Here is an 18,466-nt window from a genome sequence, read left to right as displayed (position 1 = left end):
GTGCATTGGGCCGTGCTAGATTCTCCCTCAGTGTTACCCGAACAGGCGCCAGAGTGTGGCGACTAGGGGATTTTCACAGGAACTTCATTGCGGTGTTAATGTAAGCCTACTTGTGACTAATAAACAAAGTTTAAAAACTAAAGCAAAAAGGGATCTTTGCTTTCCGAGCAAAGGCAGAGAATACAAAAACAAGGAGGTTAATGCGAGACCTGTGGAAATCACTGGTTCAGACTCAGCTGGGGAACTGGCTCCAATTCTGGACACTGCCCTTTAAGGGGGATGTTAAGACCTTGGGAGAGGGTGCGGAGGACATTCACCACAGCGATAGCAGGGGTGAGGGGCTTCAGTTGATGCGGAGTGACTGGAGAAACGGAGATCGTTCTCCTGAGAGCCGGGAAGGGGAAACGTAAATCGAGTGGGGTTTGGATGGAATAAATGGGGAGAAAGCGGCAGGAGGGTGGGTAACCGGAGGGGGGACACAGAATGAGGAGAATCAGGAAAAGAACCAGAGGGAGGGATGAGGAGAATTTTATTTTTACAGTGAGTTGTGGTCTGGAAGGCACTACCCGAGGGGGGGGCAGAAGCAGATTCAACAGGAACTTTCCAAAGGGAAATACTTGAAGGGAGGAATCTTGCAGGGTCATTGGGATAGAATAGAAGGAAGTGGGATTAATTTGATAGCCCTTTCAAAGAGGAATCTAATTCCCCGATTCCCAGCAGCGCAGAATCCTTGTACCCTATCCCCCTCTCCCAGGCCGTCACTCCAGGATACAGTAAACAGGGAAAGCTGCCACATTCCCACACCGTTCCTATCCCCCTCTCCCAGGATACGGTAAACAGGGAAGCTGCCACATTACCACACTATTCCTATCCCCCTCTCCCAGGTTGTCACTCCGGGATACGGTAAACAGGGAGGCTGCCACATTCCCACACCATTCCTATCCCCCTCTCCCAGGCTGTCACTCCGGGATACGGTAAACAGGGAGGCTGCCACATTCCCACACCGTTCCAATCCCCCTCTCCCAGGCCGTCACTCCGGGATACGGTAAACAGGGAAAGCTGTCACATTCCCACACCGTTCCTACCCCCCTCTCCCAGGCCGTCACTCCGGGATACGGTAAACAGGGAAGCTGTCACATTCCCACACCGTTCCTATCCCCCTCTCCCAGGCTGTCACTCCGGGATACGGTAAACAGGGAAGCTGCCACATTCCCACACCGTTCCTATCCCCCTCTCCCAGGCCGTCACTCCGGGATACGGTAAACAGGGAAGCTGCCACATTCCCACACCGTTCCTATCCCCCTCACCCAGGCTGTCACTCTGGGATACGGTAAACAGGGAAGATGCCACATTCCAACACCGTTCCTATCCCCCTCTCCCAGGCCGTCACTCCGGGATACGGTAAACAGGGAAGCTGCCACATTCCCACACCGTTCCTATCCCCCTCTCCCAGGCTGTCACTCCGGGATACGGTAAACAGGGAAGGTGCCACATTCCCACACCGTTCCTATCCCCCTCTCCCAGGCCGTCACTCCGGGATACGGTAAACAGGGAAGCTGCCACATTCCCACACCGTTCCTATCCCCCTCTCCCAAGCCGTCACTCCGGGATACGGTAAACAGGGAAGCTGCCACATTCCCACACCGTTCCTACCCCCCTCTCCCAGGCCGTCACTCCGGGATACGGTAAACAGGGAAGCTGTCACATTCCCACACCGTTCCTATCCCCCTCTCCCAGGCTGTCACTCCGGGATACGGTAAACAGGGAAAGCTGTCACATTCCCACACCGTTCCTACCCCCCTCTCCCAGGCCGTCACTCCGGGATACGGTAAACAGGGAAGCTGTCACATTCCCACACCGTTCCTATCCCCCTCTCCCAGGCCGTCACTCCGGGATACGGTAAACAGGGAAGCTGCCACATTCCCACACCGTTCCTATCCCCCTCTCCCAGGCTGTCACTCCAGGATACGGTAAACAGGGAAAGCTGCCACATTCCCACACCGTTCCTATCCCCCTCTCCCTGGCCGTCACTCCGGGATACGGTAAACAGGGAAGCTGTCACATTCCCACACCGTTCCTATCCCCCTCTCCCAGGCTGTCACTCCGGGATACGGTAAACAGGGAAGCTGCCACATTCCCACACCGTTCCTATCCCCCTCTCCCAGGCTGTCACTCCGGGATACGGTAAACAGGGAAGCACTCTCACATACCCACACCGTTCCTATTCCCCTCTCCCAGGATACGGTAAACAGGGAAGCTGCCACATTCCCACACCGTTCCTACCCTCCTCTCCCAGGCCGTCACTCCGGGATACGGTAAACAGGGAAGCTGCCACATTCCCACACCGTTCCTATCCCCCTCTCCCAGGCTGTCACTCCAGGATACGGTAAACAGGGAAAGCTGCCACATTCCCACACCGTTCCTATCCCCCTCTCCCAGGCCGTCACTCCGGGATACGGTAAACAGGGAAGCTGTCACATTCCCACACCGTTCCTATCCCCCTCTCCCAGGCTGTCACTCCAGGATACGGTAAACAGGGAAAGCTGCCACATTCCCACACCGTTCCTACCCTCCTCTCCCAGGCCGTCACTCCGGGATACGGTAAACAGGGAAAGCTGCCACATTCCCACACCGTTCCTATCCCCCTCTCCCAGGCCGTCACTCCGGGATACGGTAAACAGGGAAGCTGTCACATTCCCACACCGTTCCTATCCCCCTCTCCCAGGCTGTCACTCCGGGATACGGTAAACAGGGAAGCTGCCACATTCCCACACCGTTCCTATCCCCCTCTCCCAGGCTGTCACTCCGGGATACGGTAAACAGGGAAGCACTCTCACATACCCACACCGTTCCTATTCCCCTCTCCCAGGATACAGTAAACAGGGAAGCTGCCACATTCCCACACCGTTCCTACCCTCCTCTCCCAGGCCGTCACTCCGGGATACGGTAAACAGGGAAAGCTGCCACATTCCCACACCGTTCCTATCCCCCTCTCCCAGGCCGTCACTCCGGGATACGGTAAACAGGGAAGCTGTCACATTCCCACACCGTTCCTATCCCCCTCTCCCAGGCTGTCACTCCGGGATACGGTAAACAGGGAAGCTGCCACATTCCCACACCGTTCCTATCCCCCTCTCCCAGGCTGTCACTCCGGGATACGGTAAACAGGGAAGCACTCTCACATACCCACACCGTTCCTATTCCCCTCTCCCAGGATACGGTAAACAGGGAAGCTGCCACATTCCCACACCGTTCCTACCCTCCTCTCCCAGGCCGTCACTCCGGGATACGGTAAACAGGGAAGCTGCCACATTCCCACACCGTTCCTATCCCCCTCTCCCAGGCTGTCACTCCAGGATACGGTAAACAGGGAAAGCTGCCACATTCCCACACCGTTCCTATCCCCCTCTCCCAGGCCGTCACTCCGGGATACGGTAAACAGGGAAGCTGTCACATTCCCACACCGTTCCTATCCCCCTCTCCCAGGCTGTCACTCCAGGATACGGTAAACAGGGAAAGCTGCCACATTCCCACACCGTTCCTATCCCCCTCTCCCAGGCTGTCACTCCGGGATACGGTAAACAGGGAAGCTGCCACATTCCCACACCGTTCCTATCCCCCTCTCCCAGGCTGTCACTCCGGGATACGGTAAACAGGGAAGCACTCTCTCATACCCACACCGTTCCTATCCCCCTCTCCCAGGCTGTCACTCCGGGATACGGTAAACAGGGAAGCACTCTCACGTACCCACACCGTTCTCATTGATGGAGGTGCTGTCGGACTCCACAATCCCGTCCATCATGGTGGCGTCATCATCGGTGCGCCGTCTGCGCGACCCGCGCCGCCGGTTGGTGTTGGCGTGCGACTCGCTGGTGTCCGTGTCGCCGGCCTGCTCAGTTTCCGTGTTCTCCAGCAGACTGTACGGGTTGCTGTCGGGGTCCTTCAGCACTGGAACAGAGGAGGGACACACACACGATTACCAAACACGGCGCGGCAGGGCGGAACAGACAGAACAAGACTTGGCTGTTGAGTAGAACCTCATCAGGAGCGGCTGCTGTTGACAGTTTGCCCGAGCGAGGCTTCATCTGATCATCAGCCGGCCCTGAGAAAGCTGCACTTCCCTTATACAACTATTCAAATGTATAAACCCTCACCCTCGTGTCTCTTGCTGGTTTCTGTCTGCAGTCTGACAGCATCAACACATCACTCCTTGGAGCGGCGCTCCGAAAGCTCGTGCTACCAAATAAACCTGTTGGATTTAACCTGGTGTTGAGAGACTTCTTACTGTGCTTGCCGGAACTCCACATCATGGTTAATGTCTGGCTCACATCCACTTTCTCTGCAGCTCTTTGCTCTTCTGCTTTGAGTCTTCTGGGCAACTTGCTCTCCTGGCATTTAGCTGCCCAGCCTCTGCTCTCCTACTCCCTCTCCCCCTCTTCCTCTTTTAAAACACTCCAAAACTAAATCGCAGGACAGGTGGATAGGATCCAGCCTGGCAGTGCTGCTTTGTTGGAAGTGTTATTGAAGGAGACTAAGGAAATTAGGCATGTCAGCTACGACTCTCACCAACTTTTACAGATGCACCATAGAAAGCATTCTTTCTGGGTGTATCACAGCTTGGTCTGGGGCTCCTGCTCTGCCCAAGACCGCAAGGAACTACAAAGGGTCGTGAATGTAGCCCAATCCATCACGCAAACCAGCCTCCCATCCATTGACTCTGTCTACACTTCCCGCTGCCTCGGGGAAAAGCAGCCAGCTTACTTAAGGACCCCACGCACCTCGGACATTCTCTCTTCCACCTTCTTCCGTCGGGGAAAAGATACAGAAGTCTGAGGTCACGTACCAACCGACTCAAGAACAGCTTCTTCCCTGCTGCCGTCAGACTTTTGAATGGACCTACCTCGCATTAAGTTGATCTTTCTCTACACCCTAGCTATGACTGTAACACTACATTCTGCACCCTCTCCTTTCCTTCTCGATGAACGGTATGCTTTGTCTGTATAGCGCGCAAGTAGCAATACTTTTCACTCCCCTATTAATACAGGGGAGGGGAGGTGATGGCCAGTGGTATTATTGCAGGACTATTAATCCAGAAACTCAGCTTATGTTCTGGGGGACCCGGTTTCGAATCCCGCCACGGCAGACGGTGGAATTTGAATTCATTAAAAACCATCTGGAATTAAGAATCTACGGATGACCCATTGGCGAAAAAACCCACCTGGTTCCCTAATGTGCCTTTAGGGAAGGAAATCTGCCGTCCTTACCCCGGTCTGGCCTACATGTGACTCCAGAGCCACAGCCAATGTGGTTGACTCTTAACGGCCCTCCAAGGGGCAACTAGGGATGGGCAATAAATGCTGTAAGAAGTCTCACAACACCATTGCATTGTTGTGAGACTTCTTACTGTGTTCACCCCAGTCCAACACCGGCATCTCCACATCAATAAATGCTGCCCAGCCGGCGAGGCCCATGTCCCAGGAATGAATAAAAAAATACATGTGGCGATAATCAAATTTTGAAACAATGGCAGGGAGTTGTCTCCGGGGAGCGAGAGTGATTTGAGCCACTATCCCTCCACTAAGGACAGGTTACCTGGGTCATTAACACAGGCTGTTTGTGGGGTTGCAGAGTATAACCCCACAGCCTCATTCCCTACATTATAGGATCTACAATTCCAAAGGCAGTAGGCCGTCCAGTGCTCTGGCACGTCCGAGGTGGAGAAAGGCGCCACAGAAATGCAAGTCTCTCTTCTTCAAAGTCCAATTTTTCTACCCAAGCTTAATATCACCGCCTCCGATACTCATTCTCTCCACAAGCTCAGCACTCCGCTTTCCCTTGCAGCTGGGCAGTAGCGGCTTTGGATGTTAAAACACACTAAACAATCCAAGCTCTTACTGTTGACAATGGAGCTGTTATTCAGACAGGATGTTTTTAAACTTTACCTTTATTCGTGTCACAAGGAGGTTTACTGGGGACACTGCAATGAAGTTATTAGTCGCCACACTCCGGGGCCTGTTCAGGTACACGGAGGGAGAATTTAGCACCCCAACCAGCACCTCTTTCTGTGGGAGGAAACCGGAGCACCCGGAGGAAACCCACGCAGACACGGGGGAGAAGGTGCACAACTCCACGCAGACAGTGACCCCAAGCCGGGAATCGAACCCGGGTCCCTGGCGCTGTGAGGCAGCAGTGCTAACCCACCGTGCCGCCCCAGGGATGGGGAATAAGTGCTGGCCTCGGCAGTGATGCTCAAATCCACTCATCCTCTCATCAGTTTTAGTTTGAACCAGGACTTAGCAACAGTCCAACCAGCTTTCGAACCCATTGCTCCAACCGTCCCTGCTCGCTTTAATTACGTGTTCAATAATAGAAAACGCTGCTTAAAGTTTGGGAGCCGCTTAAACAAAGTTAACGGTTCGACGTACCTGCACTGATCGACGAAGATGCCCCTCGGCCCCCGCCACGGCCCCTGCCAGGGGGAGGGCCCCCTCGACCGCGGCCCCCTGTCGCCCTCCTGCGGTTAGTGTCGGGACCTTGCCTGCGATCCCTCTCCTCGTCGGCCTGACCCGCCGACCAGTCGCTCAGCTCGTCCCGGCGTTCCGATTCCGTCTCGGAAACATTGGAGAAGTCGGAGTTGTTGTCTGCAGGGAATGAGGTTCGGGGGGGGGGTTAAAGGAGAGTTCGCCAAGGCACGCCTGAGTCAAACACGTGTAAATAGTATCGTATAAATCTCTGCTGATTCTCTTTGCTCTCTGCTCTGAAGAAAAGTCATCCAGACTCGGAACGTTGGCTCTATCCTATCTCCACGGACACTGTCAGACCCGCTGAGATTTTCCAACATTTTCTGTTTTTGTTTCAGATTCTGGCACCCAATAATTTGCTGTTATTTTAAGTATTCGCTCAAGACCTGATGCTGATAGTGTTGGAATACAATATGGAACAGTGAGAGGTTACGCACTTTGGAAGGAGGAATGGAGGCTTCGACTATTTTCTAAATGGGAAAACACTGAGGAAATCAGAAGCACAAAGGGACTTGGGAGTCCTTGTTCAGGATTCTCCTAAGGTTAACGCGCAGGTTCAGTCGGCAGTCAGGAAGGCAAATGCAATGTTAGCGTTCATGTCGAGAGGGCTAGAATACAAGAGCAGGGATGGACTTCTGAGGCTGTATAAGGCTCTGGCCAGACTCCCATTTGAAATCATAGAAACCCTTAGGGACGGCACGGTAGCACAGTGGGTTAGCACTGCTGCTTCACAGCTCCAGGGACCTGGGTTCGATTCCTGGCTTGGGTCACTGTCTGTGTGGAGTTTGCACATTCTCCTCATGTCTGCGTGGGCTTCCTCCGGGTGCTCCGGTTTCCTCCCACAGTCCAAAGATGTGCGGGTTAGGTGGATTGGCCGTGCTAAAAATTGCCCTTAGTGTCCTGAGATGTGTAGGTGAGAGGGATTAGCAGGTAAATGTGTAGGGATATGGGGGTAGGGGCCTGGGTGGGATTGTGGTCGGTGTAGACTCGATGGGCCGAATGGCCTGTTTCTGCACTGTAGGGTTTCTATGATTTCTACAGTGCAGAAGGAGGCCATTCGGCCCATCGAGTCTGCACCAACCACAATCCCACCCAGGCCGTACCCCCACATATTTACCTGCTAATCCCTCTAAACCTACACATCTCAGGACTCTAAGGGCAATTTTTAGCACGGCCAATCAACTTAACCCGCACATCTTTGGACTGAGAGGAAACCGGGGCCCTCGGAGGAAACCCACGCAGACACGAGGAGAATGTGCAAACTCCACACAGACAGTGACCCAAGGCTGGAATCGAACCCAGGTCCCTGGCACTGTGAAGCAGCAGTGCTAACCACTGTGCCACCGTGCCGCCCACAATTTGGAGTATTGTGAGCAGTTTTGGGCCCCGTATCTAAGGAAGGATGTGCTGGCCTTGGAAAGGGTGCAGAGGAGGTTCACAGGAATGATCCCTGGAATGAAGAGCTTGTCGTATGAGGAACGGTTGAGGATTCTGGGTCTGTACTCGTTGGAGTTTAGAAGGATGAGGGGGGGGATCTTATTGAAACTTACAGGATACTGCGAGGCCTGGATAGAGTGGACGTGGAGAGGATGTTTCCACTAGTAGGAAAAACTAGAACCAGAGGGGGCACAACCTCAGGCTAAAGGGACGATCCTTTAAAACAGAGATGAGGAGGAATTTCTTCAGCCAGAGAGTGGTGAATGTGTGGAACTCTTTGCCGCAGAAGGCTGTGGAGGCCAGGTCATTGAGTGTCTTTAAGACAGAGATAGATAGGTTCTTGATTAATGGGGGGATCAGGGGTTATGGGGAAAAGGCAGGAGAATGGGGATGAGAAAACTATCAGCCATGATTGAATGGTGGAACAGACTCGATGGGCCGAGTGGCCTCATTCTTCTCCTATGTCTTGTGGTCTTATCTGCCTCTGTCACCCCTGCATCCAGTTATGCAGGTGTGGAGCTAAAACGGAGAGAGATTTCAGTACACGAGCCATCTAAACAAGGGAGAGACTGCACAGATAGATGCTGGTTATCTGATGTGAAGGCACATTCCTTGCTTTGAAGTATTAAGTGAAAGGTCTAACCCTATTCATTTCTCTCACTTTCTTCCCACACGCATCATCAGCCTGTAGTAAAAATGGGATGTTGGCATTTACCGCAAAAGGGACTGGAGTATAAAGGTATAGAGAAGTGTTGTTACGATTGTATAGGGTGTTGGTGAGACCACATCTGGAGTTGTGTGCCCAGTTCTGGCCTCCTTATTGGAGGGAGGATGTGGCGGCATTGGTGGCAGTTCAGAGGAGGTTCACCAGATTGATTGCGGGGATGAAGGGGTTGACATATGAGGAGGGATGAAACAGTTTGGGGCTTGTACTCGCTGGAGTTTAGAAGGATGGGAGGTGGAGCTGATCGAGGTGTATGCAATACTAAAAAGGGATTGATAAGAGTCAACGTAGACCAAATGTTTCCCCCCGTGTGGGGCAATCTGGAACAAGAGGTCACAGGGTATAGGTTGAGAGGTGGTAGATTTAACACTGAGATGAGGAGGAACTACTTCTCGCAGAGGGTGGGTGAATTTGTGGAACTTGCTGCCCCATCGCGCGGGGGAGTCTGAATCATTGAATGGTTTCAAGAAGGAGATAGATATATTTCTAATTTAAAAAAAGAAAATTACAGCACAGGAACAGGCCCTTCGGCCCTCCAAGCCTGCACCGACCATGCTGCTCGACTGAACTAAAACCCCCTACCCTTCCGGGGATCATATCCCTCTATTCCCGGGATGCTGCCAGGTTTGGAGGGTAGGTCTTATGATGAAAGGTTGAGGGAGCTAGGGCTGTTCTCTTTAGAGCAGAGGAGGATGAGAGGCGACTTAATAGAGGTTTATAAGATGATGAGGGGGATAGAGTGGACGTTCAGAGACTATTTCCTCGGGTGGATGGAGCTATTACAAGGGGGCATAACTATAAGGTTCATGGTGGGAGATATAGGAGGGATGTCAGAGGTAGGTTCTTTACTCAGAGTGGTTGGGGTGTGGAATGGACTGCCTGCAGTGATAGTGGAGTCAGACACTTTAGGAACTTTCAAGCGGTTATTGGATAGGCACATGGAGCACACCAGGATGATAGGGAGTGGGATAGCTTGATCTTGGTTTTGGTCAAAGCTCGGCACAACATCGTGGGCCGAAGGGCCTGTTCTGTGCTGTACTGTTCTATGTTCTAAATATATATATATATATATATATATGTTCTATTCATGTATTTGTCCAGACGCCCCTTATCGTATCTGCTTCCACTACCTCCCCTGACAGAGTGTTCCAGGCACCCACCACCCTCTGTGTAAAAATCTGCCTCGTGCATCTCCTTTAAACCTTGCCCCTCACACCTTAAACCTGTGCCCCCTACTAATTGACTCTTCCGCCCTGGGGAAAAAGCTTCTGATAAGGGAATAAGGGATGTGGGGAAGAGGTGGGGAGGTGGATTTGAGACCAGGGGGAGATCGGCCAGGATCTGACTGAATGGCGGAGCAGGCTCAAAGGGTTAAATGGCCTCCTCCCGCTTCAAATTCCGACATTCCTATGTTCCAGTGTGGCTCAGAGGGTAGCACTCACACTTTGGCTGAGTGAGTGAGTTAAAGTCCTGCCCAGTGAGTTGAGCGCACAGTCTAGGTCGATGTCCTGAGTGCAGCGCCCAGCGGGTGCTGCTGCCCTCCTGATATTCACTGGGCCCTAGAAAGGGTGCAGAAAAGATTTACTAGGATGCCACTGGGACTTGATGGTTTGAGTTATAAGGAGAGGCTGGATAGACTGGGACTTTTTTTCCCTGGAGCGTAGGAGGCTGAGGGGTGATCTTATAGAGGTCTATAAAATAATGAGGGGCACTGATCAGCTAGATAGTCAATATCTTTTCCCAAAGGTCGGGGAGTCTAAAACTAGAGGGTTTAAGGTGAGAGGGGAGAGATACAAAAGGGTCCAGAGGGGCATTTTGTTCAGAGGGTGTTGAGTGTCTGGAACAAGCTGCCAGAGGTAGTAGTAGAGGCGGGTACAATTTTGTCTTTTAAAAAGCATTTAGACAGTTACATGGGTACGATGGGTATAGAGGGATATGGGCCAAATGTGGACAATTGGGATAAGCTTGGCGGTTTAAACAAAAGGACAGCATGGACAAGTTGGGCCGAAGGGCCTGTTTCCATGCTGTAAACCTCTATGGCCAGGGTTTCGGGTGATGGTTCAGCAAGCTGCTGAGGCAGCAGAGGGCAGCAGAGGGCAGGAGGGAATCGGAGACCGGCAGAGAGAAGCCTCGGTGGGGGAAAGACACAGGGAAGTGAAACAAGACGCATTAAGAATCGCGATGGACTCAGTGACAGCAACAACTTGCATTTGTGTGGCGCCTGGGACGTGGTAAAACACGGCGTTCCGTAGGAGGGAGAGATGGGAATTTGGGAGTCTCAGGAGAGGCAGGTGACCAAAGAGGCAAGTGTAAAGGAGGGGAAGGTAGAGAGGCAGAGGTTTAGGGAGAGAATTCCAGAGCTTAGGGTCTGGGCAGCTGGAGACACGGCCACTCGCAGCGGGGAGGGGGGTATTGAAAATCAGTTCTGGTGATCGGGGAGGGGGTTTTGTATCATCAGGGGGCATAATAATTTGGTATTTTTATCCTGGAAAAGTAAAACTGGAGCTAGACAGTAAAGATAAAGATGTCACGGCAGTGTGGAGTGAAAGGACAGGTACCTCGCCTCCCTCGTCCCCGCCCGCTGTAGGATCGCGAGCTGTGCATGGAGGAGGCTGTGCTGTCGTCCGTCATGTAGCCACGCTCTTTATCCGCGCGGGTGGACAGCGGGCGGTACCCCATGCCAATCTGGCGGAGCTGTTCATCGATCTGCAGCCTCTCCATTCGCAGCTGCTCCACCTCCTGCAGGGACGGGCAGAGAGAGAGACACAGTCAGTCAGTCCACAACAGGCCCGCGGGTCGGAGAATAAACACGGAGAAATTAAAGGAGCAACGGGAACGTTTAACATTCTCACACCACACTTTTTTGCCCTCTGAAGGAAAGGTTCGCTCGCGGGAATACGTTACCATGCCACCAACTGCCTTTCAGTACTGTGACCAACTCGGGCAAGCACGGTGGCACAGTGGGTTAGCGCTGCTGCCTCACAGCGCCAGGGACCCGGGTTCAATCCCAGCGGCACGGTGGCACAGTGGGTCAGCGCTGCTGCCTCACAGCTCCAGGGACCTGGGTTCGATTCCCGGCTTGGGTCACTGTCTGTGTGGAGTTTGCACATTCTCCCCGTGTCTGCGTGGGTTTCCTCCGAGTGCTCCGGTTTCCTCCCACAGTCCAAAGATGTGCGGGTTAGGTTGATTGGCCAAGGTTAAAAATTGCCCCTTAGAGTCCTGGGATGCGGAGGTTAGAGGGATTAGCGGGTAAATACATGGGGGTAGGGCCTGGGTGGGATTGTGGTCGGTGCAGACACGATGGGCCGAATGGCCTCCTTCTGCACTGTATGGTTTCTATGATGATTTGATTCAAGAAGGCAGCTCACCACCACCTTCTCAAGGGGCAACTAGGGATGGGCAATAAACGCTGGACCCAGCCAGCGATGATGTGGAGATGCCGGTGTTGGACTGGGGTAAACACAGTAAGAAGTTTAACAACACCAGGTTAAAGTCCAACAGGTTTATTTGGTAGCAAAAGCCACACAAGCTTTCGGAGCTCCAAGCCCCTTCTTCAGGTGAGTGGGAATTCTGTTCACAAACAGGGCATATAAAGACACAGACTCAATTTACATGAATAATGGTTGGCGCCCAGATCCCACCAATGAATTTTAAAAATTCCACTCTGATTCTGCCCCAGACAATCAGCAGCATCAACATTAAATTGCATTTTGATAATTACCTTTTGCAACTTCAGAACAGCCTCAAGTATTTCACAGTGAGTGCGTGCGTCTGAAGGGTTTTAGAACGCACACGCCAGCAAGCTCCCAGACACAGAAACTCAATAAACGACCAGATAATCCTTTTAAATAAAGTGATGTTGGCTGAGGGATAAAGTATCTGTCCAGGACGTTTGGCAGATATCGCTCCTGCCTCTTCTACCAGATAAAGGCCCAAACCAGGAACTCGGTTTAATACCTTATCTGAGCAATGGCACCTCGCAAACACTGAAGCGCCTCCCTCAGTACCGCACCGGGAGTGCTGGCCTGGATTAATGGAGCCTGTGTCCCTCGACCGACTCGGAGCAGAGAGACTGTCTCAATACAGTCAATGCATAGCGATCGGGGGGGGTGGGGACCCTGGTTACCCCAGCGACTGGGAAGGGGGGTGGGGTGAGGAACATTCTGGTTACCCCAGCGATGGGGGGAATGGGGCCGGGGAGGGAGGCACACTCTGGTTACCCATCCTCCACGCTCAGCCTCCCCCCTTCCTCTCCTCCACACCGCGTTCGGTCCGATGTTACCCATTCCCCTCTCCTTCCTTCTCCCACCTCCAGCCCTCTCACATCTCCGAGCGATCCGGGGTAAAGCGTGGGCAGAAATTCACTTTGTTGGATTGGCAGTGGCAGAGTAACTCAACGCAGAGTGCCCGGGACTGGAAGCTCCAAAGCCGCCCTGCCCAGAGGCGAGAGAGCAGAAAGGCGCACACTTCCTCAAAGCCATTCAACGGGTTTGTTCTCGGAGGAATGGTAGAGCAGCAGAAAACCCGGGGGACAGACGCTCACCTCTAAGTTTAAAGTTTATTTAGTGTCACGAGTCGGCTTGCATTAACACTGCAATGAAGTTACTGTGAAAATTCCCTAGTTGCCACACTCCTGTTCGGGTAACACGGAGGGAAAATTTAGCACGGGCAATCCACCCTAAACCAGCACGGCTTTCAGACTGTGGGAGGAAACCCACGCAGACACGGGGGAGAAGGTGCAAACTCCACACAGACAGTGACCCGGGGCCGGGAATCGAACCCGGGTCCCTGGTGCTGTGAGGCAGCAGTGCTAACACGCTGTGCCACCCGACTACATGAAGTAGTGACTGAATAACAGTCATTCATTGACCTCTCAATGCCTCGGGACATCCTGAGATTTGACGAATTGATATTTGACGTTCGTTGATATATCAAAGCTGTAAAAGTACAGTGGCCGTTGCTACTTTAAAAACACACTTGGACATGCTCCAGACACACGAGCTGAAAAACAAACTGCGATCAGGCTGACAGGAGGCTGCTGTTAGATGGTACAGTCAGCTGGGGGCATGATTGCTGTTTCAGTGACAGCCAGGGGCACTGTATAAAAGGAGACTACTTTCAGAATTCACGTTGATATTAAACCAACAGTCAGATAGCTGCTGGAGTATTAAAAAGCTGCCCGTTAAAGAATACACAGCAAGATAGTCAATACCCCCCCCTCCCCGAGTCTAAAACTAGAGGGCATAGGTTTAAGGTGAGAGGGGAGAGATACAAAAGTGTCCAGAGGGGCAATTTTTTCACACAGAGGGTGAGTGTCTGGAACAAGCTAAGTAAGAAGTTTAACAACACCACGTTAAAGTCCAACAGGTTTATTTGGTAGCAAAAGCCACACAAGCTTTCGGAGCTCTTAGCCCCTTCTTCAGGTGAGTGGGAATTCTGTTCACAAACAGAGCTTATAAAGACACAGACTCAATTTACATGAATAATGGTTGGAATGCGAATACTTACAACTAATCAAGTCTTTAAGAAACGAAACAATGCGAGTGGAGAGAGCATCAAGACAGGCTAAAAGCTGCCAGAGGCAGTAGTAGAGGCGGTACAATTTTATCTTTTAAAAAGCAGACAGTTACATGGGTACGATGGGTATAGAATCTGACAGTGCAGGAGGAGGCCATTCGGCCCATCGAGTCTGCACCGACCACAATCCCACCCAGGCCCTATCCCCCATAACCCCATGCATTAACCCTATCTAGTCCCCCTGACACCAAGGGGCAATTTAGCCCGGCCAATCCACCTAACCCGCAGGAAACCCACACAGACATGGGGAGAATGTGCAAACACAACGGACTCATGCTGGGAATCGAACTCAGATTCCTGGCACTGTGAGGCAGCAGTGCTAAACACTGTGCCGCCCTAAAGAGGGATATGGGCCAAACGTGGGCAATTGGGACTAGCTTAGTGGTTAAAAGAAAAGGGGTAGCGTGGACAAGTTGGGCCGAAGGGCCTGTTTCCATGCTGTAAAACCTCTATGACTAACACACCAGTGAGGATTCACACACGGGTGCATGTGTAATCCTGTACAGGGGCAGCCCAGAACTATTGTGAGGTTACAACAGGGGGGGGGGGGGGGGGGGGCCACTCACTTTACTGAAGGATTTAGTGTTCAGGATTATTTAACAGCAAACCGGGGGGGTGGGTTTAGAGAAATATCCATTTATTCGCAACCAGCAATCACACCAAATCCATTGCAATTCTGAGGAGTGGGGTGCGAATCAGGAGTGGAAGAAGCTCTCAACTTCTGACTGAAGTTCATTTCACAACATGACTTTTATTCATTCCTGGGACATGGGCGTCACTGGCTGGGTCCAGCATTTATTGCCCATCCCTAGTTGCCCCTTCGAGGGCAGTTGAGAGTCAACCACATTGGCTGAGGCTCTGGAGTCACATGTAGGCCAGACCGGGGTAAGGACGGCAGATTTCCTTCCCTAAAGGGAACCAGATGGGTTTTTCCCACAATGGGTCATCAGTAGATTCTTAATTCCAGTTATTTTTTATTGAATTCAAATTCCACCGTCTGCCGTGGTGGGATTCGAACCCAGGTCCCCCAGAACGTTAGCCGAGTTTCTGGGTTAATAGTCTAGTGATAATACCATTGGGCCATCGCCTTTCCATTCTCGCTGTGAATGGCTCCCTGACCCTTGCAGCGAGCGAGTATCTCTCCCCGACACGTACCCTGGGCACGGGGACAAGTGACTGCGGCGCTCACAGTCCAATCTGGTGAATCCACAAAGGTTAGTTTCCCCAGCAGGGAAGGGTCATCGACTATCAGCGGCAGGAATTCTGGCAGATTTCTCTCTCAACCCATCTCTTTCAGATGATGACTGACTTGCGCACTTATTTATTAGTGTCACAAGTAGGCCGACATTAACACTGCAATGAAGTTACTGCGAAAATCCCCTAGTCGCCACACTCCGGCGCCTGTTCGGGTAACACTGAGGGAGAATATAGCACGTAACCAGCACGTCTTTCGGACTGTGGGAGGAAACCGGATCACCTGGAGGGAACCCACGCAGACACGGGGAGAACGTGCAAACTCCACACAGACAGTGACCCAAGGCCGGGAACTGAACCCAGGTCCCTGGCGCTGTGAGGCAGCAGCGCTAACCACTGTGCCACCGTATGATAGATCCCAAAGAAGCCAGATTCGCTGCGCCAGATTTAAATATTCGCACGTCGTGCTGACGAAACACAATTTCTGGATGTCACCCGTGCAAGAATCCCCCTCAAAAAGCAGCCCGGGGAGTGGCGAGGGGAGGCAGGAGGAGGGTAAAAATCATCGGCTGCCTCTGACCTACAAGAGCAGCTGAACATGAGGGGGGAATAAATCCTCCAGCATTCCAGGCAGCGACAGGAGGCGAGATCAGTGTCGCTGGGCCTGCAGGCCAGGAATCTCAACAAAGCCACACAAAGCGGCTCTCACTGCCCTCCCTCCAACCTCAGGGACTAACACCAAATCAGACACTTGGCCCAACCCCGCCCCCAGCTCCCCTGGGAGCAGTGCCAGGGGTCACGGCATCCGAGTTGTATTTAGATGCACAAGTGACGAATAATGGGGGGGGTTAAGGAAATACCAGCAATTTGCTGAATAAATGTTCAAACAGACCTCACACACGGAGGGTGGGAGGACACAGATTTCTAAATGTGTTCACTCTGGCGTCTCCACCGACATACTTCCAGTGCACAGACTTGTACGCAATGTGTTGTGAGATTGCTGACTCGCTGTGTGGCCCAGTCACAGGCTGTGTATGCGGCTCACCGCCCGAGTCCATTTAAAATTTTTTTATTGTCACATGTATTAGCATACAGTAAAAAGTATTGTTTCTTGCGTGCTATACGGACAAAGCATACCGTTCATAGAGAAGGAAAGGAGAGAGTGCAGAATGTAGTGTTACAGTCGTAGCTCGGGTGTAGAGAAAGACCAACTTAATGCGAGGTCGGTCCATTCAAAAGTCTGACGGCAGCAGGGAAGAAGCTGTTCTTGAGTCGGTCGGTACGTGACCTCAGACTTTTGTTATCTTTTTCCCCCGAAGGAAGAAGGCGGAAGAGAGAATGTCCGGGGTGTGTGGGGTCTTTAATTATGTTGGCTGCTTTGCCGAGGCAGCAGGAAGTGTAGACAGAGTCAATGGATGGGAGGCTGGTTTGCGTGATGGATTGGGCTGCATTCACAACCTTTCGTAAATCCTTGCGGTCTTGGGCAGAGCGGGAGCCCAGACCAAGCTGTGATACAACCAGAAAGAATGCTTTCTATGGGGCATCTGTAAAAGTTGGTGAGAGTCGTAGCTGACATGCCAAATTTCCTTAGTCTTCTGAGAAAGTAGAGGCGTTGGTGGGGCTTCCTTAACTATAGTGATGGCATGGGGGGACCAGGACAGGTTGTTGGTGATCTGGACAGCTAGAATCTTGAAGCTCTCGACCCTTTCTACTTCGTCCCCGTTGATGTAGACAGGGGCATGTTCTCCTTTACGCTTCCTGAAGTCCATTGTACATTAACCTCCAGTATGGAGAGTATGCGTACTCGGTACACAATTGGAAGCCTACAACACAGGTGGCCATTCAGCCCATCTTGGCCGTGCCAGCTCTTTCAAAGAGCTATCAAACAGTTCCAATCCGCCCACTCTTCCCCTGGATAAGTTTCCCCCTTCCAGTATTCCCGTTTGAAAGTTCCTGCAGAATCTGCTTCCACCGCCCTTTTCAGGCAGCGCCTTCCGGATCGCGACGGCTCGCTGTGGGAAACCAATTCCCATCCACCCGCGCTCCTGAGCCCACCATAAATCAGTGTCCCCGCCCCCCCCTCGGTAGTTATCCATCCACCCCTGACAAAAACAGTTTTCTCCTTCCTCACACGATCAACTTTAAATGTTTCTCCTGAACCTCATTGCAGCTTCTCAGAGCTGGACAATTCTTTCTTCTATAAAGGGACACGCCTGCGACAGAACATTGTATGATGGAAATGTAGAACACACTCACCTCTTTAGACTCGTAGAGCGATACAGCACGGACACAGGCCCTGCAGCCCAACCGCTCCATCCCCACCATGGTGTCCCCCCCAGCTAGTCCCAATTCCCCGTGTTTGGCCCATATCCCTCTAATCCTTTCCTATCCACGTACTTATCTAAATACTTTCTAAACGTTGCCATTAAACCTGCCTCAACCAACTTTCTCTGGCAGCTCATTCCACACACGCACCACCCTCTGCGTGAACATAAGAAATAGGAGCAGGAGTCGGCCATCTCGCCCCTCGAGCCTGCCCCGCCATTCAACAAGATCATGGCTGATCTGAAGGGCGGCACGGTAGCACAGTGGTTAGCACTGCTGCTTCACAGCTCCAGGGTCCCGGGTTCGATTCCCGGCTCGGGTCACTGTCTGTGTGGAGTTTGCACATTCTCCTCGTGTCTGCGTGGGTTTCCTCCGGGTGCTCCGGTTTCCTCCCCCAGTCCAAAGATGTGCGGGTTAGGTTGATTGGCCAGGTTAAAAAAAATTGCCCCTTAGAGTCCTGGGATGCGTAGGTTAGAGGGATTAGTAGGTAAAATATGTGGGGGTAGGGCCTGGGTGGGATTGTGGTCGGTGCAGACTCGATGGGCTGAATGGCCTCCTTCTGCACTGTAGGGTTTCTATGATGATTTTCTATGAAGTGGATCAGTTCCACTTACCCGCCTGATCCCCATAACCCCTAATTCCCTTACCGATCAGGAATCCATCTATCCGTGATTTAAACATATTCAAC

At 52.3% G+C, this 18,466-nt stretch overlaps 1 protein-coding gene across 2 annotated transcripts in view; it reads right to left on the bottom strand.

Annotated features, from left to right (window-relative positions):
• The window catches only part of LOC144481700 (RNA-binding protein FXR1-like), a 64,012-nt gene that overhangs the window by 5,384 nt on the left and 40,162 nt on the right, over positions 1-18,466 (bottom strand). For both annotated transcript variants that reach the window (XM_078200842.1, XM_078200841.1), the window contains exons 11-13: positions 11,241-11,421; positions 6,426-6,641; positions 3,748-3,948 (exon numbers count right to left, since the gene is read on the bottom strand). In XM_078200842.1, the coding sequence (XP_078056968.1) occupies positions 3,748-3,948; positions 6,426-6,641; positions 11,241-11,421 (598 nt within the window). The remainder of the gene's footprint in view (positions 1-3,747; positions 3,949-6,425; positions 6,642-11,240; positions 11,422-18,466) is intronic.

Source organism: Mustelus asterias, chromosome 31 (genome assembly GCF_964213995.1).
Source record: "Mustelus asterias chromosome 31, sMusAst1.hap1.1, whole genome shotgun sequence".
Lineage (NCBI taxonomy): Eukaryota > Metazoa > Chordata > Chondrichthyes > Carcharhiniformes > Triakidae > Mustelus > Mustelus asterias.
The sequence above is the reverse complement of the archived record's forward strand: the minus strand, read 5'-3'. Positions and strand labels throughout refer to the sequence as shown.